The sequence below is a fragment of the Brassica rapa genome, chromosome A08, assembly GCF_000309985.2.
Source record: "Brassica rapa cultivar Chiifu-401-42 chromosome A08, CAAS_Brap_v3.01, whole genome shotgun sequence".
In the NCBI taxonomy this organism is placed as follows: domain Eukaryota; kingdom Viridiplantae; phylum Streptophyta; class Magnoliopsida; order Brassicales; family Brassicaceae; genus Brassica; species Brassica rapa.
The window spans coordinates 6,687,872-6,713,390 of NC_024802.2; the positions used below are offsets into that span (position 1 = coordinate 6,687,872).

Genomic DNA, 25,519 nt, shown 5'->3' on the forward strand with positions numbered 1-25,519 from the left:
TTTACATAAATAGTAGTCTTCAGAGACTCCATTGCATTTGATGGTCGATGCCAGATCTACAAATGTCTCCATGTGGCTAGTGGGATCTTCATGAGGAAAACCATGGAAAGAATGCATACCCACAAGAGAGATATATGCAGGGTGTAGCTCAAGGACAGTATTCTGAAGTGCTGAACGACGCAATGCAGACCTTTTAGCCTAGGCATCCTCAGGACTGTTATAGTCTCTAATTGCCTTCAGTCGTTCAGTCCTAACATACACAATGGTAGCATCAGGGATTGTAGAAGGTATCGATTGATGACAAATATCTGTATCGATCGTTTCTGAAGTGCGGACATCGATCGATTCTGAGTTACTACTGTCGATCGATGCTGAAGTCGGATCTTTTGTATCAGCTTCTTCTACTTTGCTCTGCTCTCCTGATACATGATATTCATCATCCTCAACTGTATCATGGTTGACCAGCTTTTCTCTGTTTAGTTCGTCCTTCTGCTTACTCTCATCTGCATGGTGAACCTGAATGTCTGGCTGCTTGACATGAGTGGTCGGGATTTCAAAATCTTCATCTTGCTCGCTATAGGAAAAATCCATTAACTGACTAATACTAATCTGACTAAGACTAGTGATTATTCCTTTCTCGTGATCTTCAATCATCTTGTCCACCATGTAATCAAACCTTTTACTTCGAGTTGCTACAACTTCGCTAAAATATTTACCTAGGAAGGCGCCTTTGATGTCTTCCCAGCAGGTTAGAGATCTTGGCTGCAGCTTACTGAACCAGCTAAAAGCATCTCCAGAGATAGTATAAGGGAAAATCTTGCAGAGTATGAGGTCTTCAGATATTTGTTTCTGCTTACGCCTTGAAACTAGACCCTCAAGCTCTTCGATGTGATTTTCATGAGGAAGACCTCGGAAAAGATCCTCACTTCCCCAATTATACCATTGGCTTGTCAGATCAAAGGTATTCATCTCAGCAACGGCAATTACATCCGGGATTTCATTACCCTCAGCATTAATCAATTGTCCTGTGCGGCTGCAAGGACGACCTTTTTCGTCTCGCCAAATACCTTTATTGTCGATCTTAAGTATGAGCGCTTCGACCTTCTCTGTCTCTCCGTAAGTGGTGCTCGTCATTGGAGGAACAATGCCGCGATAAATAGTGTTTCGATGAACAGTGTCACGATGAACAGTGTTCGGATGAACAGTATCGCGATGAACAGTGTTCGGGTGAACAGTGTCGAGCGACATAATATGAACAGTGTCGATCGACGAAAGATGAATAGTGTCGACCGACACGGGATGAAAAGTGTCAATTGATGGGACATGAATAGTGTCGATCGACGGGATATGAATAATATCGACTGACACGTTATGAACAGTGTCGATCGACGGTAGATAAATAGTGTAAGGATGAATAGTATTGCGATGAACAGTGTTCAGGTGAACAGTGTTTGGATGAACAGTATCGATCGACGGGACATGAATAGTATCGATCGACGGAATTTGAATAGTGTCGATCGACGGTAGGTAAATAGTGTCGCGATGAATAGTATCGCAATGAACAGTACTAGAATGAATAGTATTATGATGAACAGTACCTGGATGAACAGTACCTCGACGAATAGTACCTCGGTGAACAGTGTTGTTTGACGATTTGTTGGCTCTGTCGATCACTGCTACTTGTCGTTTGTCGATCGACGTCGGATGAATGGTGTCGATCAATTGATGGTGTATGCTGTCGATCGATGCTCCTTGGAGGGTGTCGATCGATACTTCCCTCTTAGACTTACGGATCGAAGATAAATGTCAAGTTTCCGCGGATAAATACGCAATTTTGATGATAATTACGAAGATCGGAAAAAATGGAATATCTCCATTTTTTGCTATGATGGCTTAAGGGCAGAAGAGTAAAAGCGTAAACTGACTTTGGAGCGAGTATATAAGGAGTCCTAGGCGAGAGGCATAGAGAGAGAACTTTTTCAGAGCAAACTTAGCACTTAGAGCAATTTAGGTATATTTTCGTTTAGTTATTTCGAGCTGCGACTCAATTAGGTTTAGTCGTCTTAGGGTTGCTAGAACTAGAAATCTCGCCGACAGCTCTCGACCCCAGGCTTATACCTTGCTGTAACGCTCAAAGACAGATTCAGAATAAGATCTACTTTGCTCTCTTCTCACGATTTTTATACTTTGTCGTTAATATATCGTGTTCTGATTGCTTAGCGTGTGGTATTAACAGATCTCCGGGACCTCTGGGAAATTAGGATTTTCCTAATTTCCTAATTTAGATAGAAATTGACAGTGCGAATTTCGGTTCCCACACTTACTCCTTCATCCTGGAAGACTTTAATGTCGATCCAAGTACTCGGGGAGCTTTATGGCCTTGATACCGGGATACACAAAGTTCTATACTCCTACTACTTCGCCCCTCTGACGATCATGCCTGGGTTCTACCACCTCCTGCCTCGTGACGGCGCTCCCTTGGTTGAAGAAACTTTAAGAGGTACCTGGGGTAGTTACCCTTTTGGGGACAACTGGACCAGTCGGTACGTGTTTATGAAGATCTAGGAACCCTTCCATTATCCTACATTTTGGCGTATTGTTGGTAAGCCTTGCTCCTGGCACTTTTTCCTTCTTTAGTTATTGGTCTACTGACAACTGATTTTGCTTTCAGATGTGTCTCGTCAGGTATCCTTTCTTGGGGAAGCCGTGGCGAAAATGATGTTGGCGATTCCTCGACGTTTCCGTTTAGGGCACTTCCTGATGAGCAAGGCGGTCCTGCGTCACAGTCGTCTTTGGGGTAAATCTCTGCATCTTGGTCCTTTCTGTAGTAGAATCCTGTCTTGGTAGGGTCTAATTTCTTCATTTTTACTCCCCAGGGAATATTGCGAGACTCCCTGTTTCTGTCCTCTATGACGATTATCAGCAGGATGGAGTGCGAAGAAGACGCCCTTTCTATGCTCCCCCACCTCGTTTGACTAGGGTAACACCGCCAGCTGCTAGGACTAGGCCACTCCCGACCGCGATTGACAGAGGCTTCTTACTGAGTTGTTTCTTCTTCGTAACCGGGTGCGAGACATGGCAGCTCAGCGTGACTTATTGATTGGGCAGGTGAGAGCTTCGGCTAGTGATATCACTCAAATTACCCTAAAGAGTGTTACTCTCATCAAAAGAGGTCGAGTTATAGTACTTAGAGATCGAATCCACAAGGAGCTAGAGAACCGATTAGATCTAAATAATTTATAATAAACTAGGCTAATAGATTATAAAGCAGTAAAATAGCAATTAAATAAACAAAGCAGTAAACAAGTTGAACAAGTCAATTGTTCAGCTTGGCAAGGGTTGTTCGATGGAAGGATGGTTGCTAGATCTAGGGTTTCTATTCAGGTGTTGGAGATTATAATTCCTATAGGTACCTATTTGTTTCATGCATGATATGTTAGAGCTCAACCGCTTAACTCAGTGATCAGATGTCGCATGTTTCACTGGTTAACTCGCTAGATCTCGTGTCTCAATGGTTAGTATCTTGATCACGAAAGAGTGTCGACCGATGGCCCTATTGGGACATCAACCGATACACCTTTACCTACGTCGACCGATAGTCAGTTGAGGACATCGATCGACGGGTTCTAGCCAGGCCTATGCGCGAGATAATTTGCCCTATTAGGATGCTAAATTGGCGGTTAGCCCTCTCTAACAATCCTAATATGATAGATAGATGTCAGGATGGGATAACAAGGATGCTTGTGTATGCAATCCTATGATCAATATTCTAGTTAATTACTCTAGAACAAGCAATAAGTATAGATCTATCATGAATATCACAACAAGGCAGATCTATAATTTGGGGCTAATCCCACAAACCTATATGAACCCTAGATCTAACAGGTGGATCTACTCAGACATGAAAACAGAAATCATAGATGAACAGATATAAAACTGAAATGAAATAGATAAATAAAACCAAAGGAGTTCCAGGAGGACTCTGATAGGAGTTCCTCCATTCTCTCCTCTCAGAGAAACAATGAAACAGAAAGCCTGTAAAAAGCGTCCCCGCCAACAATGGCTTAGAAATAACATAAATAGGGTTTCTGGTCATCCAAGGGCATTCTGGTAATTTGTGGTTATTTCTGGGCTTCACGCAGTCATAAAATATACAAGGCCCACGATCTGGGATCTCCATCGATCGACGTGCAGAGTGCTGCATCGATCGACGTGGCTTCCTCTTCTCGGCAGCTTCCTCTCGCGAGGCAGACTGACCACTCTTCAGTAAAACGGGCATAACTTCTGCTACATGATGCTTATTGACCTGAGACCGGTGGCATTGGAAAGATAACTAAAAGCTCTATTTTGTGTAAAAATATGGGCTCAATCTAACGGTCGGATGGTCTCTATACATAGCTAAACATCTGACGCATCTGTGCAACTCTGCACCTCCAAAGGCTCCAAAAGACTCCAAAATCACCATATTTCTCCTAAACGTCCCTGAACCTGTAAATACTCTAAATAGATTCCAAAACATAATAATTGTATCTTAAAACACTTTAAAACATTTATAGACCATGATTAAAAATGGGTAAAATATATGGTCTATCAGCTAGATGGGAGCTTATGAAGGAATGGCTGGAAGGAAGGACAGAATGCTGGGATCCTGAAGAAGAATATCGTCGACATCTGCTTGGTTCTAAAGGATCGGATCATCACTTTGGAGGGTGCCCTCAAATAGGTTCGAGGTCCGCTGCAGAGTCTCAAGTCTCATCCAGCCCACCTTTCAAGATGTTTGTTGCTTTTTGTCGAGTCTGTTTTTTTTTAAAATGGCTTCTTGTTGCCTTTCTTGATTTCTTCTTTGGAACGATGCTCTTTTGTAATGAATTTCTTTTCCTGCAAACCCTATTTCTTTTTTTCCCGTAAGTTTGGAATTGAGAACTTAGCCCGAAGGTCTCTTGAGGACCCGGAGGATTTTTTCTTTGGATCCTGTGATCGTAGTCGGGCCTGGGGTTAATAAGAACCTGGAGGTTTACCTTTTCTAGGCCATGAAGAAATTTTTTCAGGACCCGGAGATTGCATGGGGACCCAAAAGTTCTTAATAACCCGGGGGTATTCAGTTTTAATTTTAAGGGACCATATTCTGCCATCCTAGGTGAGGCGACTACCGGTACATGTTTGGATTTCGCATTCTACCACTCAGAAGCTGGTCACTATCGAGTTCTCGTGCTGCTTTTTCCAGCCAGACTTAGAGGGTGCTGGTGTGGGTGAAACCCCAAGTGCCAGACTTTGCTACTTTCCACGTTTGGAGAAGTAGAGTATTATGTGGTACTCCCGGACTTTTGCACTTGCTCAATGACAATTATACCTCGTGTCTCCTGTATTATTCTAGCACGTAGCGTTTTAATACAAGTACTTTCACAGTTTTGGTATTTTTGTTTGGGACCCCGATATGCCTGAGGCTATACAGGGGTTTTAAGTAGTATTGACGGCATACTCAGGTTTGCGCAGACCCATTCCTACCTTATGTCTCATACCTGTTTTGTTTTTTCGTGGTCGTACCACTTGTTATTAAGGGTTGGCCAGGATCGAAGGTCTCTTGGACCTGATCCAGCTTGTTTGCCCCTTTAAGTATTATGGCATTCCTTCTACTCTTTTATAGTTGGAACTATTTCATTATATTAGCTTTTGGTCCGGGGACGTTTCAGCATACATAGGTATAGGAAAACATAATGCTTAAATAATGGATATAGAGAATATGATCTAGTGATCTTAGTTAGAAATGATAAGCTTTAAGGTGTAGGGCATTCCAGCAATTGGGTTGTATTTTACCTTTGGCGTCTTGAAGCCTGTATGCCCCTGCTCCCCTGCTCCCCGTATGTGACACCCCCGATCTGGTCTAAGTATAAGTTGACTCGACCAGCCGTGCAACAATCAAACAAGAACATGCACAGCCGATCACTCATAACTGAAACCAAACCGAGAAGCCACAATGTGTACATAAACGACTAACCCAAAGTTCCCGAAATAAATCCAGGTACCTTAGGCCAACCGCCTAGGTACACATATCCTATTAGGTACAACCCGAGGCTTTACAACCTTAAGAGTAATACCCAATAGTTGGTTCGTCCGGACAAGGACTAATATCATTTGGAACCCATACTTTAAAAACATTCTTTATACACTATATACTTATTCATTTAAAAGAATCTTACAAAATCTTATAGATTAACCTCGAGGTTTTCGGTCAACAAACCTTATACATAAAGTATATCAAAACGCCTTTGCAAGGATAATAAAACTACCGCTGGTTAATGATGTTCCTTCCCGTCCTAGAGTAAGGTCTCCCGTCTACTGGTTACCTGCATCACAAATGAGTCATGAGTAACTAGTTTACTCAGTGAGCCTAGTCCCACACCCAAACACTTATCAATAGTATCCCGAGCAATCGACACCATTTGAATGCAGTGGAATTATATTCCATAATTAATATAATTATAAGGCCTCTCAATCCATCCATGTGAATCTATCTTAAACATCACCTCCACGATACCCGCCAATCACTCATACTCTTAATATATATATATATGCTAAACCCGGAAAACCACCAAGGCTAACCGAGCCTAACGGGGAATAAATATAACCATCATCTCCATCAGATATTCCAAGATAGAACATCTAACGCTGCATGCAGTTACACGGCCTCCAGGGTGCGACCCCATCATCGTGTCTTCATGACCTTGATCCATATCGCAGGACCAATTCACGGCAATGCGGGACTTTCGGGAGAGTGAGTATACAATAAGACTTCACATGATTCACACTTATTCATAGAATAATATAGATTAGTACTTGAGAACAAGTACTAAGGCTCGGGATAACCTCAAAGAATTATTCTTATTAATTCTTAAGTATTTAAACTAGATAAATACTTCATATATAAATATAGATCAAGGAATAATACTTAATCAATCAACCATAATTACTCCTTAATTAATCCATGATTAATCCTTAATTAATCAATGATTATCCCTTAATTAATTCATGATTAATTCTTAATTAATCAACCATATTCAATATGCAATCATGCATAATCATTCATAATTCATTCATCATCTATCTAGACTCACCTTTATATCCATGAGATTGGCTAAGGAAGACTAGACTCGAGCTCAAGCTAATCACACTTCACTTCTGGATCACTCTCGGTTCAGAACCATCACAAGGATCCGGCTGATCCGAATACTCTCCTTGGCCATCTGAATTCAAAACATACAGTTGGAACATAAGTTTCACTAGTCTGGTTCAAGAAGAAACTCAACTCAGTTCATTACATTTCAATTCAGTTCTCTCATATCAGTTTGGTACAAGACAAGTTCAGGTCTGGTCCTAAAAATTCAGTTAAACTCAGACTATATCTGTTCATGACAAGTTCAGACCGTAGACAGCTCGGCTCAGATCAGTTGAAGACAAGATCAAATCAGTTCGGTTTAATTCAGACAATTCACATAAGTTCAGCTACTGGTTCTATGATACAAATTCAATCATACACCAACCAAGAGTGAACCTTATATGAATTCAGACAACTGTTCCTGATAGGTTTATCAAGACACAGCACTTGGTTATCATCAAACAGAACTGAAACAGGAGACTGAAGCTTAACAAAAACTGATCTCATCAAACCCATAAGCTCTTACCGATTCAAATCAACAATCTTCTGAATTCAGATGGTACACAACTTATCGTTGAAGCCACTCCTAACCTGATCAGTGCCATATCAAGCCAAGGTCGGATTCATTCAGACAAAGCCTCAAGTGTTTCCAAACCAACAGAACTTCTCACTGAAAACTGATCAAAATACATCTTACCGATCAAAACCAAAGGCTGAAGAACATGGGTGATTCTGAACTTCAGGACACCAAATATTCAGCTCTTAACCACACCAATACGCACTGACTAAAGTCAGAAGAGGGTGAGAAAGGGTCGTCCAAGCTCACTTCTCTTCTCTTATTTTTTTCTGAATTTTTCATGTATTTTCCTCACAGATTTTTCTCTCTTTCTTTCTCTCTTTCTCTCTGAATTTTTCTTTCTTGTTTCTGAGATGAATGAGCTCGACCAGGAAGAGGACAAGGTAATAAATGACAGGGGAAATAGCAGGAGAAGAGTCAGCAAGAAAGGACAAAAGTTTCAGATCAGTATGAGACATGTGGTGAGCTGAATCACACTTTCCTTCCCATGAAGTAATGTCATTTCCTCTTCATGAATAAACTTCAAGCAGGTGTGCAACTCACATGACTTTAATGTAGCAAGCAAGCTGGAAGGTGCAAGTCACATGTACAGGTCAGGAAGGAAGCAAGCACCCAGGCAGCACATGACATGCACATGACTCGCAAGCAGCTGGAAGTATTCAAGACCAGTTTTGGATAAAATGTTTCCCGTCCATTGGTTCTCATCCAGCTTATAGATAAAACTCGACCATAATAATTAACACTTGGTCAGAACTATTAAGAGTAGGTACTTTGGCCTTGAGACAGTCCGATCAAGAATAATTCACCGGGTCGATTTTTATTTTTAATTCTGGTCGAACCAACTCCAAACTGGTCGAGCGGGATTTTTCTCGATAAAAATTATATATACTTGTGAGGATTATTACATTCTTCCCTCCTCAAAAGAATTCGTCCCCGAATTCTAAAAGCATAGCTGTACACACTTTACTGAACACTGTCTCTGAAAGGAGTTATGGATATTAGCTCTGATTTTATCTTAATATGCCTATGTTTACACAACTGATTTTCGGTTCCTCAACTCTTACAATCAATAATTTCTTTTATGAGCGAACAGTTTGAGGAGGAAACAAATTAATTACTGTACACAACTCTTGTCAACTGCGGTCTGGATACTTTTCTAACAATCACGAGTAGCTCTGCAGACTATCACTTCTGAAACTTTTCTAATTGGCTTTCCCTCATAACAACAACATGGAAATGTGGAACATTAGGTGATGTGCCATATGTGAAGGTAACATCTCGACTCTGGTGAATGTTAACGTGATTAACCGTGCAACAATCAAACAAGAACATGCACAATCAATCACGCTAACATGAATCAGACCAAGGGTGCTACTCTCAAATACACACACTCACCCATTCCAAGATTGATTTCTCTTACAGTATTCTATACACTGCTGATCTATCTGAGACCCTCTTCATAATCTTCTGAACAACTTAATCTCTCCTATGTTTCCCATTACCAAGTCAGGTTCTATTGCTTTCTGATTTCTTTCTTATGCCCATCAACCGAGGATTCAACAGGTCCATCTATACCAAGATTGATTCACCAACTGAGTAATCTTGTACCACGACTTCACACTTTATCTATTGATACATCCTCTTATATCTTAACAACCTTGGCATTCCCATATGCCTTACGGTCATATCTATTCCTTAACTCATCAATCTTCTTCGGCGTTCACTTAGCATCTCTTTTCTACTCATCTAGTTTAATCTTCTGGTAAATCTTGAGTTCCTTCTCCCACATCTTTTCTAACTATCCTTGTGTACATAACACTCCTCATATAATCCATTGAAATTATCTTCATTTAGCTCCTCCTATGTTTTCCTTAAGTTCTCATTTCTCAACTGTGTTCCTCAGATAGAAACGAGTAAGGCATCTTGTTTACTACTTGCGATCTTGGAGACTCTGTGCTCTCTCCTGGTATAACAGCCAAATCAATCATTTTGATTCTACTTCTTGATTTTTTGAGTTCCTTCTCAATATTGATACCAACTTTCCCTCTCCTCAAAGGATAAGAAACTGCATTTGCGTTTCTTATGTTTTCTTTGATCAGTGAACACTTGCATTCTTTCTCCATACTAAAATGATAACCAATTCTGAAAAGCAAACAAAACTATAGCCAACGCGTACTCGTGCATTGAATAATTTTCAGTATGCCTATTTAGCTCCCCTGATGCATAAATGATTATACAATCGTCTTGCAGCAGCATTCACCTAACTGGCTGACATATTAGGCTCATGCAAGGCTAAGATGTGTGTAGAGACATAGAGACTTCCTCGAACTGGTTGATTACTTCTACAATCATTTTACCTTATTCTAAGGTAACGCTTTTCTCAGCTAGTCGGCTCACTAGTTGATGGGTTCCAAATTTTGAACATACTTCTGATGGTAACCAGCCAATCCAAAGAACTCCGAATCTTGATAACAATGATTAGACACGACCATTATTCAATAGCATCAACCTCTTTTTTAAATCTCCAACAAATCCTTGTTCCAACTTGCTGACTATCGGATCCAACTTCCAATTTCCCAGCAGTAGCATTTACTAAAACTTGATGCATCCATCGAGCGTCTTTGAAAACCGTTTTCACCTTGCACCTGATCTTAACCACTTTAGAAAGTTTATACTTGATAATAGTCATGACAGCTATAGTTGAACATAACCACAAAATCTCATCCTTTTTCTTTATCACTAACATGGGCACTCCCCGACAAAATATCAAGGTCGAGGGAAACGTTTCTCCAAACAAATCTTCTAACTTCTATTAGAACTCGGCGAAAACCACTTGGTGAGATCCCTAGGCTATTGCAGCGAATCCAGGTTCCACAATAATATTGAACAGCTTACTTCTAGATAGCAACAACTCTTCCAATTCCTTAAGCATAACTTTAAATTCTCTAGCTATCTGATTGTTCACTATATTCTGATCCTTGTCATCTTCTCCTTTCCTAATGATCAAGATAATGGAATACACATCTTCACCTTTTCTCAAAAGGTCTTCAACTCATAAGACTGATACGAATGATGCTCAAACACTTGGTAGAGTAACATTGTAGGCCAACAGTGACGGGTCTTCTTCGTAATATTTATTTCCTCGACATCCTAATTGAACTCGGTAACTAGATAGCCAATCTCACTCTAGATAGAAACATACCGCTCTAACGGAAGTACTGAGGAATGGGGAAGGCATACCATAAATTTTAACTGGTAGCCAGTACTTCCAAGAATAAGAACGGGTACTTGAATTTACTAAAGTGAATCCTACTTACAACTATGACAATACTCGGGAACTACAACTACGTGTGGTTCCCAAATCGAACACAATATGGACGGAAAATTCCATCCATAGGCAAGGTCTCTTACGACACCTTGATCACAATTCACATTATTTTTTTTAATTTCAATCATTCATAAAATTTTAAAAATGCACACAACACACAATGGGATAAGAAGCAAACCTGTGATTGGACCTTTCAGGGGTTTTGACGGTCCAGTCAACTATAAAGTGTAGGCTCTACCCAAATAGCCTAACACTTGGATGTGGACTAACGGTAAGGAAAAGCGAACAAGTTCAACAAGTCTTATCTTAGGTATAGGTAACGTAGATCGGGTAACTTCATGAGGAAGGGTAACCTAAAATCCTAACTCTTCACAAGAACCACCAAAGCGCGAATGATGCAAACGTTCCAGAATTTCCCAAACTTTGACAATCACGACCATTCTGTCTTTGCTAGTCACAACCATAACGGCTCAAGGTCCTCGATCTTGATCTGAAGAAATGTACACCCAAAATCATCTCCAACGACTTACTTAACTCACTTCTTGAATTTGACCTTTTATCTGCAGCGGTTGGAAAATAAACGGTCTGCATGACTTGGTTAACTTCTTCAGAAATAATAGCTTCTTTAACATTCACGTCATACTCTAACATCTCCTCGAAGCTTTGAAACTCCATGGTCTTTTATCTACTCCAAAATTCTTGGCTAAGTTCCCAAAGATTTTCCATATGATCTTTGGCTTGTTCTCCAAACCATAGTCGATGAATGAAATTCACTCGACCACATATCTCGATGCTGAAATTGTTGTATATGATTAACTCGACCTTAACCTCCTGGCGGAAACATCTCACTGTACCAAATCTGTAAACTTAATCTTCAATCGGTCCCATACCTTGTGTAGAAAATTCTACTTCTTGAACTCTTGAAATCTGTCCAACTCGATCTCAACACCTTGAAGTAATTCTTGACTCTTGACCAACAACTCATAGCGTTCATCTCCAAATAGCTTGCTGCCAAATCCTTCTTGTAATTCTCTGAACAACGACCACGTCAATATTCTGCTCTGATTTTGTTGACTCCCAAATCTGCCTCAAGCCAAAGTATACCTCGAACAGTTTATTCCTTCTTCGGTATCTTATGGTCCCAATTTCTTATTCTTTGCATCATAAGCTTCATGATGTCTCATTGCAAACAAAATGCTTCCGGTGCTTCCATCATCTTGTAATACAATCAAACCATCTCTTCGTCCAATGCTAAGCTTGAAACAAATACATAAAAATTTGGCTTGTACGGCTCTGGTGCTTGTACGTCTCAGAATAAGCTTGACATTGATAACACAAGGGTCCGTAGATGTATTCGATGTATCAACTCTGTCCCATATATCTCTCTAAAGAATTGGTATCCTCCACTAGAACTCAAAAGAACGGCAGGAAGACATCAGGTTACTGACTCCTAACAGGACGGTAGTGAACCCGACCATGAGGGTAGCAAACTCGAGCATAATGATAGTAACACCGGTCAGCACAGTCCACCCGTTCAATCTTGTCTCGGTGCTTCTGCTCTGAAAGATCACGGCTAGGTAACTACCCATGACTATCTATCCTAAACTAAAGGAACAAGCCAGCATATCCTAGTTATTCTTGCGACTCATTTTGACTCGAAAAACATTTGAAACAAGTCCCATTCTAGCATCGTATAACCATGCTCTGATACCACCTTTGTGACACCCCCGATCTGGTCTAAGTATAAGTTGACTCGACCAGCCGTGCAACAATCAAACAAGAACATGCACAGCCGATCACTCATAACTGAAACCAAACCGAGAAGCCACAATGTGTACATAAACGACTAACCCGAAGTTCCCGAAATAAATCCAGGTACCTTAGGCCAACCGCCTAAGTACACATATCCTATTAGGTACAACCCGAGGCTTTACAACCTTAAGAGTAATACCCAATAGTTGGTTCGTCCGGACAAGGACTAATATCATTTGGAACCCATACTTTAAAAACATTCTTTATACACTATATACTTATTCATTTAAAAGAATCTTACAAAATCTTATAGATTAACCTCGAGGTTTTCGGTCAACAAACCTTATACATAAAGTATATCAAAACGCCTTTGCAAGGATAATAAAACTACCGCTGGTTAATGATGTTCCTTCCCGTCCTAGAGTAAGGTCTCCCGTCTACTGGTTACCTGCATCACAAATGAGTCATGAGTAACTAGTTTACTCAGTGAGCCTAGTCCCACACCCAAACACTTATCAATAGTATCCCGAGCAATCGACACCATTTGAATGCAGTGGAATTATATTCCATAATTAATATAATTATAAGGCCTCTCAATCCATCCATGTGAATCTATCTTAAACATCACCTCCACGATACCCGCCAATCACTCATACTCTTAATATATATATATATGCTAAACCCGGAAAACCACCAAGGCTAACCGAGCCTAACGGGGAATAAAAATAACCATCATCTCCATCAGATATTCCAAGATAGAACATCCAACGCTGCATGCAGTTACACGGCCTCCAGGGTGCGACCCCATCATCGTGTCTTCATGACCTTGATCCATATCGCAGGACCAATTCACGGCAATGCGGGACTTTCGGGAGAGTGAGTATACAATAAGACTTCACATGATTCACACTTATTCATAGAATAATATAGATTAGTACTTGAGAACAAGTACTAAGGCTCGGGATAACCTCAAAGAATTATTCTTATTAATTCTTAAGTATTTAAACTAGATAAATACTTCATATATAAATATAGATCAACGAATAATACTTAATCAATCAACCATAATTACTCCTTAATTAATCCATGATTAATCCTTAATTAATCAATGATTATCCCTTAATTAATTCATGATTAATTCTTAATTAATCAACCATATTCAATATGCAATCATGCATAATCATTCATAATTCATTCATCATCTATCTAGACTCACCTTTAAATCCATGAGATTGGCTAAGGAAGACTAGACTCGAGCTCAAGCTAATCACACTTCACTTCTGGATCACTCTCGGTTCAGAACCATCACAAGGATCCGGCTGATCCGAATACTCTCCTTGGCCATCTGAATTCAAAACATACAGTTGGAACATAAGTTTCACTAGTCTGGTTCAAGAAGAAACTCAACTCAGTTCATAACATTTCAGTTCAGTTCTCTCATATCAGTTTGGTACAAGACAAGTTCAGGTCTGGTCCTAAAAATTCAGTTAAACTCAGACTATATCTGTTCATGACAAGTTCAGACCGTAGACAGCTCGGCTCAGATCAGTTGAAGACAAGATCAAATCAGTTCGGTTTAATTCAGACAATTCACATAAGTTCAGCTACTGGTTCTATGATACAAATTCAATCATACACCAACCAAGAGTGAACCTTATATGAATTCAGACAACTGTTCCTGATAGGTTTATCAAGACACAGCACTTGGTTATCATCAAACAGAACTGAAACAGGAGACTGAAGCTTAACAAAAACTGATCTCATCAAACCCATAAGCTCTTACCGATTCAAAACAACAATCTTCTGAATTCAGATGGTACACAACTTATCGTTGAAGCCACTCCTAACCTGATCAGTGCCATATCAAGCCAAGGTCGGATTCATTCAGACAAAGCCTCAAGTGTTTCCAAACCAACAGAACTTCTCACTGAAAACTGATCAAAATACATCTTACCGATCAAAACCAAAGGCTGAAGAACATGGGTGATTCTGAACTTCAGGACACCAAATATTCAGCTCTTAACCACACCAATACTCACTGATTAAAGTCAGAAGAGGGTGAGAAAGGGTCGTCCAAGCTCACTTCTCTTCTCTTATTTTTTTCTGAATTTTTCATGTATTTTCCTCACAGATTTTTCTCTCTTTCTTTCTCTCTTTCTCTCTGAATTTTTCTTTCTTGTTTCTGAGATGAATGAGCTCGACCAGGAAGAGGAAAAGGTAATAAATGACAGGGGAAATAGCAGGAGAAGAGTCAGCAAGAAAGGACAAAAGTTTCAGATCAGTATGAGACATGTGGTGAGCTGAATCACACTTTCCTTCCCATCAAGTAATGTCATTTCCTCTTCATGAAGAAACTTCAAGCAGGTGTGCAACTCACATGACTTTAATGTAGCAAGAAAGCTGGAAGGTGCAAGTCACATGTACAGGTCAGGAAGGAAGCAAGCACCCAGGCAGCACATGACATGCACATGACTCGCAAGCAGCTGGAAGTATTCAAGACCAGTTTTGGATAAAATGTTTCCCGTCCATTGGTTCTCATCCAGCTTATAGATAAAACTCGACCATAATAATTAACACTTGGTCAGAACTATTAAGAGTAGGTACTTTGGCCTTGAGACAGTCCGATCAAGAATAATTCACCGGGTCGATTTTTATTTTTAATTCTGGTCGAACCAACTCCAAACTGGTCGAGCGGGATTTTTCTCGATAAAAATTATATATACTTGTGAGGATTATTACACCGTACCTCTATTATCTTGTAGGGTCCTTCCCATCCGGGGGTGAGTTTCCCAGTTGTTTTCTCTGTTCGTCGCAGGACCCAGTCGCCTTGCTGGAAGGTTCTGGTTCTGACCTTCTTGTTGTAGGTCTTGGCTACTTCTTGCTGGTAGGACCAATTTCTCAGACTGGCAGTTTCTCTCTTTTTGTCGAGTTGATCGAGACCTAGCGGTATTAGCTCGTGGTTTTCTTCCTGAGAGGTAGTCCCCAAGACTGTGGTCTTTACGTGCATTTCGGTGGGGATTATAGCCTCTGCTCCGTATACCAGCGCGTAGGGGGTTTCCTGGGTTTCTGTCTTGTGGGTGGTCCGATAGGCCCAGAGGAGTCCGTGCAGCTCCTCTGCCCAGTTTCCCTTGGAACCCTCCAAGCGCTTTTTCAGCATGTTTACCACTGTTTTATTTGTAGACTCTGCTTGCCTGTTAGACTAGGGGTGTCGTGGCGTAGCGAAGGAGAGTCTGATACCCCAGTCTTTGCAGAACTCCTTGAAATTGTGGCTCATAAACTGGGGGCTGTTGTCAGCGACAATTTCTTCTGGAACCCCGAACCGTGTGATTATGTTTGTCCATATGAACTTTCTGATATGGAGATCGGTTATTCTGCTGAGTGCTTCTGCCTCGATCCATTTTGAAAAGTAGTATGTCACTATCAGGAGGAAGACCTTTTGCCCCGGCGACATGGGGAACTTCCCTACTATATCCATGCCCTATTTCCTGAATGGCCAGGGCGAACTTATGGATTTGACGGAGCCAGTCTGGAGACAGGCGCATGCCTTTGGCATCTGTCACAATGTTCAGCTTTTTGGTTAGCGTCGTCGGCCATCGTGGGCCAGTAATAACCTGCTCTTTTGGCTCTCAGAACTAGGCTCCTGCCGCTGGAATGAGACCCGCAATCTCCCTCGTGTGATTCCACTAGGATCTTGGTCGCTTCACCGGGTGTAACGCATCTCAGATATGGGCCAGAGAACGACCTGCGGTATAGCTTCCCCTGACAGAGGCAATACCTAGCGGCCTTCTCCGGGTCGGGAGTAAAGCCGGAGAGAATTCGGCCACAAAGTCTGCTAAGGCCTGGGACTTAATTGCCGTAGCGGGTCGGAAGATTATGTCGTATTCTCCCAGCTCTACTGCCCACTTTACCAATCGTCCGGAGACCTCATGCTTATGTAGGACCAGCTTTATAAGGAAGGAAGTGACGACCACCACCGGATGAGCCTGAAAGTAAGGCTGTAATTTACGAGCAGCGACCATTAGGGCCAGGGCCAACTTCTCCAGGTGACTGTAGCGGGTTTCTGCGTCTAGGTGGGCTTTGCTCACGTAGTATATTGGTAGTTTCTTGGTTTCCTCTTCTCTAACCAAGACGGTGCTAACTGCATGTTCTGAGACAGCGAGGTATAGTAGTAAGACTTCGCCAAGCAAGGGTTTAGATAAGAGAGGGGGAGTAGGAAGATAATCCTTGAATTCATGGAGAGCCGATTCGCACTTCTCGGTCCATTCGAAATCCTTTGGCTTCTTGAGGGTTTGAAGAAGGAGTGAGACTTATCAGAGAGCCTGGTGATGAATCTGCTTATAGCCGCCATTATGCCAGTTAGCTTATGGACTTCTTTTACTCCTCGGAGAAGGAATTGAATGGATAGCTCTGATCTGGTCTGGATTAGCCTCGATGCCCTGGTGGGTCACAATGTACCCTAAGAATTTTCCAGAGCTGACGCCGAAGGAGCATTTAGCTGGGTTGAGCTTAATATTGTATTTACGGAGGGTAGAAAAGGCCTGTTACAGGTGCGAGATGTGGTCCTCCGCCTCTAGGAATTTCACCAGCATGTCGTCAATGTAGACTTCCATAGTTTCTCCTATTTGGTCCGCGAACATCATGTTCACCAACCTCTGATATGTCGATCTGGCGTTCTCCAGGCCGACGGGCATGACCTTGTAGAAGTAGATCACCTGAGACGTCATGAAAGAGGTTTTCTCTTGATCTTCGGGTTGCATGAGTATTTGGTTGTAGCCGGAGAAAGCGTCCATGAAGCACATTAGCTGGTGTCCAGCCGTGGCATCGACAAGATTATCGATGTGCGGCAGAGGGAAAGTGTAGAAACCCGTTAAAAAAAAAAAAAAAAAAAAAAAAAAAAGAAAAGAGAGAGAGAATGGTCGAGTATCTTTGTGGTTGAGTCGCGGGCAATACAGATCGATCGGGAAATTTGAAGTACGAGAAGGTCGAAGAATGGATCGTGAGTGAAGCATGAGTTGAGATAAGCTGCTCTACCATTGTTAGAAATGTCTTAGATTGATCATACGGCAGTTTTGGAAGAATTACATTTTTAAAGCACGACGGTTTAGAAGCTCGACGTTTTGGAAGATTGACGTTTCTTCATCGCGAAGTTTTCTCGGAATATCTTCGTATCAGTAAAATATTATTCTGAAGACATTATAAGTCGGAAGCAGGACGGGAAGCAAGCACGACGGGAAGCAAGCACGATGGGATTGAAGCACGACAGGAAAACCCGAAGTTGGTCAAAAACCCTAATTTCGGTTTTTCGAAATTATTGGAAGAAGCCGGAGGCTCGGGAAATATTTTTAGAGGATCTCAGTATTCATCTGGAGTTTATTAAAAATATTTAGAGAATCAGAACGGGAGCGGAAAAATATTCGGGATTGATCGCGGGACGAAAATTCACCAGAAAGACCGAAATCGCACAAATCAACCGGGAAGCTCGAGGTGTCCCTATGCATATGGCCAGGACGTTCTGTCTATCACATCAGCAGCTGAGTGTCAACACAAGGAGGAGGTGTAGACGTGCATGGAAGCTGAACATGCAGCTTGACACATAGAAGCACGAGGTGGAACAGTCAAGCACGAGGTGTCTCCGCACATGCAACCGAAGCATGCTGATCGAAGCATCGACAAGATTATCGATGTGCGGCAGAGGGAAAGTGTAGAAACCCGTTAAAAAAAAAAAGAAAAAAAAAAGAAAAGAGAGAGAGAATGGTCGAGTATCTTTGTGGTTGAGTCGCAGGCAATACAGATCGATCGGGAAATTTGAAGTACGAGAAGGTCGAAGAATGGATCGTGAGTGAAGCATGAGTTGAGATAAGCTGCTCTACCATTGTTAGAAATGTCTTAGATTGATCATACGGCAGTTTTGGAAGAATTACATTTTTGAAGCACGACGGTTTAGAAGCTCGACGTTTTGGAAGATTGACGTTTCTTCATCGCGAAGTTTTCTCGGAATATCTTCGTATCAGTAAAATATCATTCTGAAGACATTATAAGTCGGAAGCAGGACGGGAATTAAGCAGGACGGGAAGCAAGCACGACGGGAAGCAAGCACGATGGGATTGAAGCACGACAGGAAAACCCGAAGTTGGTCAAAAACCCTAATTTCGGTTTTTCGAAATTATTGGAAGAAGCCGGAGGCTCGGGAAATATTTTTAGAGGATCTCAGTATTCATCTGGAGTTTATTAAAAATATTTAGAGAATCAGAACGGGAGCGGAAAAATATTCGGGATTGATCGCGGGACGAAAATTCACCAGAAAGACCGAAATCGCACAAATCAACCGGGAAGCTCGAGGTGTCCCTATGCATATGGCCAGGACGTTCTGTCTATCACATCAGCAGCTGAGTGTCAACACAAGGAGGAGGTGTAGACGTGCATGAAAGCTGAACATGCAGCTTGACACATAGAAGCACGAGGTGGAACGGCCAAGCACGAGGTGTCTCCGCACATGCAACCGAAGCATGCTGATCGACATGTGTGTGCTGGTCTTGCATGAGCTCCAGTCATGCAGCCTGACATCTGGGAGGAGTGGTGGCGTCCTGCATGTGTCCTGGACATGCAGCCAGCCATGTGGAGCACGAGGTGGATCGGCCAAGCACGAGATGTCGCGACGCATGCAACCGAAGCATGCTGATCGACATGTGTGAGGATGTGTGGCGCCTTGCATGAGCTCCAGTCATGCAGCCTGACATCTGGGAGGAGTGGTGGCGTCCTGCATGTGTCCTGGACATGCAGCCAGCCATGTGGAGCACGAGGTGTCGCCGTGCATGCGTCCGGAGCCATGCGGAGCGACACACGGGCTGCCACCAACCTGAAGCTGATTGGCTGGTGTCTCCTATAAATACCCCACGACCCCAGCTCATTTCTTCACATCCAGACCTGTCCAAACCCATTTCAAAACATGAGAGAAAAGTAGAAAAAGAAAGCAAGTGATTCCGAGCTATTTCGAGAGTTTTAGAGAGTTTTCGAGATCAGTTCTCTATTGATTTCGAGTCAGCGCCTAGGGAAGGTTCTGTCCAACTGAAGGCCAATCAAATGAAGATCATCTCAGATGGGAATCAAGTCAACGTGGCCAGAGAGAAAGAGAGAGAGAAAGAAAGTGTTCGATCTATAGTTTGATCGATTCTGAAGACTGAGAAGGCCAGTTCCGTCCAATCGTCGATTATTTACGATTGTGACTCGGAAGCTCTGTCCAATTCAATCCGTCCAAGCCAGTCATATTCTCCTACAATCAAGTGGAGGTGCTGTCCAAGATTAGTTCAGTTCCACGGATTCAGATCAGTCGAAGTTCTGCTCGATGCTCCGGGGGAAAGTCCGAAGAACTGTCGAGGAGCTAAAGAAGGTTCTGTTCAGATCAGTCGGTCCAGACGTGTCAGTTTCTTCATGATGAAGCCGAGGTTATTTCCAAGTCAAGATCAGTCCAGTCCAGTCCAGTCAAGGTGTCCCTTGGGTTTTGGCCAAGTCCTCTTCGATCAACCAGCAGCTTCTCGCCTAGAACACTGTGAGTTGGTTTGTTTGAATTCCACTTGGAATTTAGGGTAGTTTTGTGAGTTGTTTTGTTTGAATTCCACTTGGAATTTAGGGTAGATCGAGTCGCATATAGAGTAGAATGATCAAGTTATTGAATGGTAGAGTCCTTAGGGTTATTTTATTTATGGAACCGGACTCAGTTTAGCACGGGCTAAGCTGAGATGAATGGAATTAAGACTGAGTTAATAACCTGACTAGGACTAGGGCTAGGATGCATCATGTTTTCTATTATTGCGTGTTGATATTATTGAGTGCAGGTTCCCGTTATCTTTAAAGATAGTTTCTCAGCGGGAGGCTGGACTATCTGGGTAACGGTTTGATTGTGTTGTTTAGTATTCATATTATTGTTTAGTAGTTAGTACTAATTGTCTTAGACCATATAGGCCGGACTACTGGTACTATTGGTTTGTGTTGTAGAGTCGAGTGTCTAGTTAGGATCTGGAACTTTGGCTTTAGGTTAGGTTCTAGATTGAGTTTGTTTTGTTGTGAGTGTGCCGACAGTATGTGCGAAACCCGCCCATACTAGGCTTGTGTAGGGGTGATTAGTGTTTCGTCGGCCTCGTACCCAGCGGGTTCAAGGAAACCCCTTATTCGCTGGATCGGGAAGACTCAGACGAACGGTGTCATGTACTATGGCTGAGTATTACACGACGGTGTAATGTGGCAGTGACCCGAAGGACTGTGGGCTTTCGCGCGGTGACCCGAATGACTGTGGGCCGCGGTCGGTTGAAAGTTCCTTCTTCTGGCCTTTGTGGTAGGGAGATAGGATATTGTCGATAGAGAGGAGGAACACGAAGTCACCAGGGCCCAGGTTAGAGTGTTGTGTTAGAGTGTCGTAGAGGGTTATGGAACCCTCGAGTTAGTGTAGCACCGATATACGGTGTTACAAGTTAGATCGAGTCGTAGTTACTCATAGTCTTATTATTGTGATTGTGTTTGTGGTTGATTGATTTGCTTGCAGGTTCTGACGTTAAGTCCTAAGTCTGGTTTAGGTACCGGATTAGGCTTGATGTGTATTTCATTAGTGTAGGCCTGACGTTGGCCTGTATGTGTTTGAGTGATTGCTTGTGAAGGGTGGTGGATATTAAAGCTATGCGGTATCATTGGTTGGCCGATCATGTTCTTGTTTGATTGTTGGTCGATCGATTAATGATACTTGCATAGTCTAAGTGTCTAACACTACATGAGTATTGAACTCAGGCGTATATATGGTTAACTAGGGATTGTTTGTTGACTTGTTTTAATGCAGGTTCCCGTTACTTGAAGCTAGATAATGGCAGGAGGCCAAGTCTAACTTAGTAACGGTTTGCTTAGCCTTAGCTTTTATTGCATGCTAGGGCTAGATTGATTGTTATTTTGGGTTGTCTGGGTAGAGTCTAGGTTGCGGGTAGAGGCCGCCAGCTCACTGAGTAACATTAGGTTACTCATCCAACTCTGTTGTCCTTTTTGCAGGTTACTTTAGGTAAGGATGATCGGATAGCTTCGTGCTGGATGTTAGGACCGCCGGTGTAGATTTTCATGCCTTTTGTAAACGGTATTGTGGATTTGTGTTTAGTTGACTCGATTTGGCATTAGGCCGGGACCGGTCTCGAATTATATCAATGTATGGATATTTCTCGAATCAATAAAGTAATTGTTTTATATGCGCTTCATGAGTACTCTGATATTTGACTAGTCCGGTCTAACACAACGTTAGGTCGAGGTACGGGTTGAAAAGCCTTAGGCCTTGATTTAACGGAAAACGCTAACTCTAGGTACGGGTTGCAAAGCCTTATGCCTTGACGCAGCGGGACGATTAGTGGATGAACTGGTCTAGGTCGTGGAGTAAAGTTTGTGACTCTGACCTGATTGTCCCTAGCCCGTCACGTAGCGCTTCCGGACCATGGTGTTGGGTTGGACGGTCAGTCATGTTCTTGTTTGATTGTTGGCTGGCCGGTTGGCCTTTCATCTCCAACCCTTGGTGTGGGTCGTCCGTCGGTCATGTTCTTGTTTGATTGTTGGCCGGTGGGTCGACCTATGCTTAGGACGGTTCGGGGGTGTTACAGAAAGGGTCCTTTGGGCAGGACTTTTTGAGGTCTGTGAAATCGATGCAGACCCGCCATTTTCCGTTCTTCTTCTTGACCACGACCACGTTGGCTAGCCACTCTGGGTACTGCACCTCTAGGATGAACCCTGCTTCTAATAGGTTCCTGACCTCTTTGTTGATTATAATGTCTCTTTCCGGAGAAAAAATTCTTCGCTTCTGTCTTGTAGGCTGGTGAGAGGGATCCACCTGCAGCTGATGCATAATGATCTCGGGGTCGATCCCGGGAATGTCTGAATGGGACCACGCAAAGCAATCAGAATTGGACCTGAGAAAATCTACTAGCCTTCTTCTTAATCCCTCGTGGAGCTTGGAGCCGATCTTGAGGTTACGAGTTGAATCGCCTTCGACTAGTGGCACATCATCCATATCCTCGACTTCTGGTTCCCCTGTGTTTGGAACTTGGGACTTGATTTGCGGGGGCGGCGCAGCCTCGATTTGTTTCTTCATAGCGACTTGCTAGCAGCGGCGGGTGGTCTCCTGATCTCCTCTAATTGCCCTAACGCCCCAAGGATTGGGAAATTTTATCGTCTGATGGAGAGTCGAGGGAACTGCCCCCATTCCATGAATCCACGCTTGGCCCAGGATCATGTTGTAGGGGGAGTGAAAATTGACTACCAGGAGCCTAGTAGGTAGGCTGACCCCTTCAGCATGGACAGGGAGGATGACCTCCCCTGTTGTTTGCTTGACCTCCCCGCTGAATCCGACAAGGGGGATTGCTTTTCGTATTAGGGCTTTCTCCTCCAGCCCCAGACCTTGGTATGCGGTTTGGAAGATGATATTACTGGAGCTGTCGCTATCCACTAGTATTCGTTTAACCAGGCAGTTTTCTACAGTATGCAAGATGACGAGGGCATCGTGGTGTGGCACCAAGACTCCTCTCGTTCTTCGGTGGTGAAGGTTATTTCATCGGTTTCGGGATACTCTGACTTGACACTCTCGGAGTTGCCCCATATGTCGCGGGCGTTTTCCTGAATAGTGGCATGGTTCACGCCGTATGCCTCTGGTCCTTCGGATATGACATGGATCTTCTTACCTCTTAGGCATGGCGGGACGGGCTCAGCTTTGACGAGTTTGTCTGCTGGACGTTGTAAATTGTCGGATAAGCCCTGGGGCTTGATTCCTCTTCGAATGGCTTCGGGTAGCTCTTTACGTTTATCCATCGCCATCATCACGTAGTTAGATTAGTCCCCTCCTTCAAGCGCCAAACTGTTAGGGGATTTTTGTGTAGGCTCTTTGTGAGTACTACGAAACGATGGATAAGCTGATAGTTTATATGTATTTCGTGAGGATTTAGAGAGGATAGGCTTGAAGAGTCATATTATTAATCAGACAAACAGGAACAAGAGAGGTTACAAAGTATTCAGTAAGAACCCTAGTTCTAGCCATCTAGTTCTAGTCTCTAAGCCTTGGGGAAGTAGGTCCCTTTCTTTAGGGTTTTTGTAGTCCTTATGTAGTCGTCTAGGAGTCGGTTTCCTTAGGTTAAACTCTTCCATATTCGGAAATATGGAAGATTCTCCATTTCTTGGAAGGGAGCTCGGTTCCAGAGACCGAACTCAGGGTTCCTTCTAGCGGGGACCTGGAGCGTTCCCTTATCGGGGACCCGAGGGTCTGGGTCCTGCCTGGAGGCTGGAGGAAATGATACCGGAGTATTTTTCCCCAACATCTTCCATATTCGGAAATATGGAAGATTCTCCTTATCAGAAGTTTTCCATTTCTTGGAAGCGAGCTCGGTTCCAAGGACCAAACTCGGGGTTCCTTCTAGCGGAGACCTGGAGTGTTCCCTTATCAGGGACCCGAGGGTCTGGGTTCTGCCTGGAGGCTGGACGAAATGATACCGGAGTATTTTTGCCCAACATCTTTCATATTCAGAAATATGGAAGGTTCTCCTTATCAGAAGTTTTCCATTTCTTGGAAGGGAGCTTGGTTCCAAGGACCAAACTCGGGGTTCCTTCTAGCGGATACCTGGAGCGTTCCCTTATCGGGGACCCGAGGGTCTGGGTCCTGCCTAGAGGCTGGAGGAAATTATACCGGGATATTTTTCCCCAACAGTCGGGGTGTGGCGAAAGTTAGTTTTATGCCCCAGTCCTTGCAGAACTCCTTTAAGTTGTGGCTTGTGAACTGGCGTCCATTGTCGGTGATGATCTCGTGGGGGACCCTGAAGCGAGTGATTACGTAGGTCCACAGGAACTTGCGAATCCTGAGATCTGTTATGAGGCTGAGCGCTTCTGCTTCGACCCACTTGGAGAAATAGTCAGTGACTATCAGAAGGAAGACCTTCTTCCCCGGCGCCATAGGAAATTTCCCTACTATATCCATGCCCCACTTTCTGAAGGGGCATGGTGAGCATATGGACTTGAGGTTCTCCGGGGGGATCTTGGAGACTGGAGTGTGCCTTTGGCATTGGTCGTAGTGTTTGGCTTGTCTATTGGCGTTGGCGGCCATCATGGGCCAGTAGTAACCATCCCTCTGGCTCTGAGCACCAGACTTCTGCCACTAGAGTGGGATCCACAGTCTTCTTCGTGTAGTTCTACAAGGATTCTAGCGGCTTCGTGGGGGTGTGACACACCTTAGGTACGGGCCAGAAAAAGACCTCGCGGCTCGCTTCTTGATCTTTCTGGCCTCGCTACTGTCTTCCAGGAGGGTGTTGGCCTCCAGGTACTGAATCAAGGGGGTCATCCAAGGTTTGCCTTCTTCGACAGCTAAGACCTCCTCTGATGGGGATACTCATCTGACTATTTTCGAGGGCGGACCCTAGATTGGCCAGGGCATCGGCTTGTGAGTTTTGTTCCCGGGGGATTTGAGTGAGTTTGCAGCTCTTGAACTTCTTGATTAGTCGTTGGTGACCGCCAGATACTGGATCATGCTGTCGTCTTTTGCTTGATATTCCCCTTGTACCTGGTTAATTATCAGCTGGGAGTCGCCGAAGACCTGGATATTTTCTGCCCCCATTTGGTGAGCAAGGTTCAGGCCCGCGATTAGGGCCTAATACTCGCTTTCGTTGTTTGTTGCTTTGAAGTTGGATCTCACGGCCCTTGAGGCTGTATTCCC

General features: G+C 43.2%; 1 protein-coding gene across 1 annotated transcript; it reads right to left on the bottom strand.

Annotated features, from left to right (window-relative positions):
- Positions 1-144: 144 nt before the first annotated feature.
- On the bottom strand, positions 145-17,788 carry LOC117127419. The gene is made up of 2 exons (XM_033277752.1): positions 15,552-17,788; positions 145-5,849 (listed from the first exon to the last, which is right to left on the bottom strand). The coding sequence occupies exon 2, from the start codon at positions 1,246-1,248 to the stop codon at positions 199-201; it is 1,050 nt and encodes a 349-aa protein (XP_033133643.1). The 5' UTR covers positions 1,249-5,849; positions 15,552-17,788; the 3' UTR covers positions 145-198.
- Between the last annotated feature and the right edge of the window lie 7,731 nt (positions 17,789-25,519).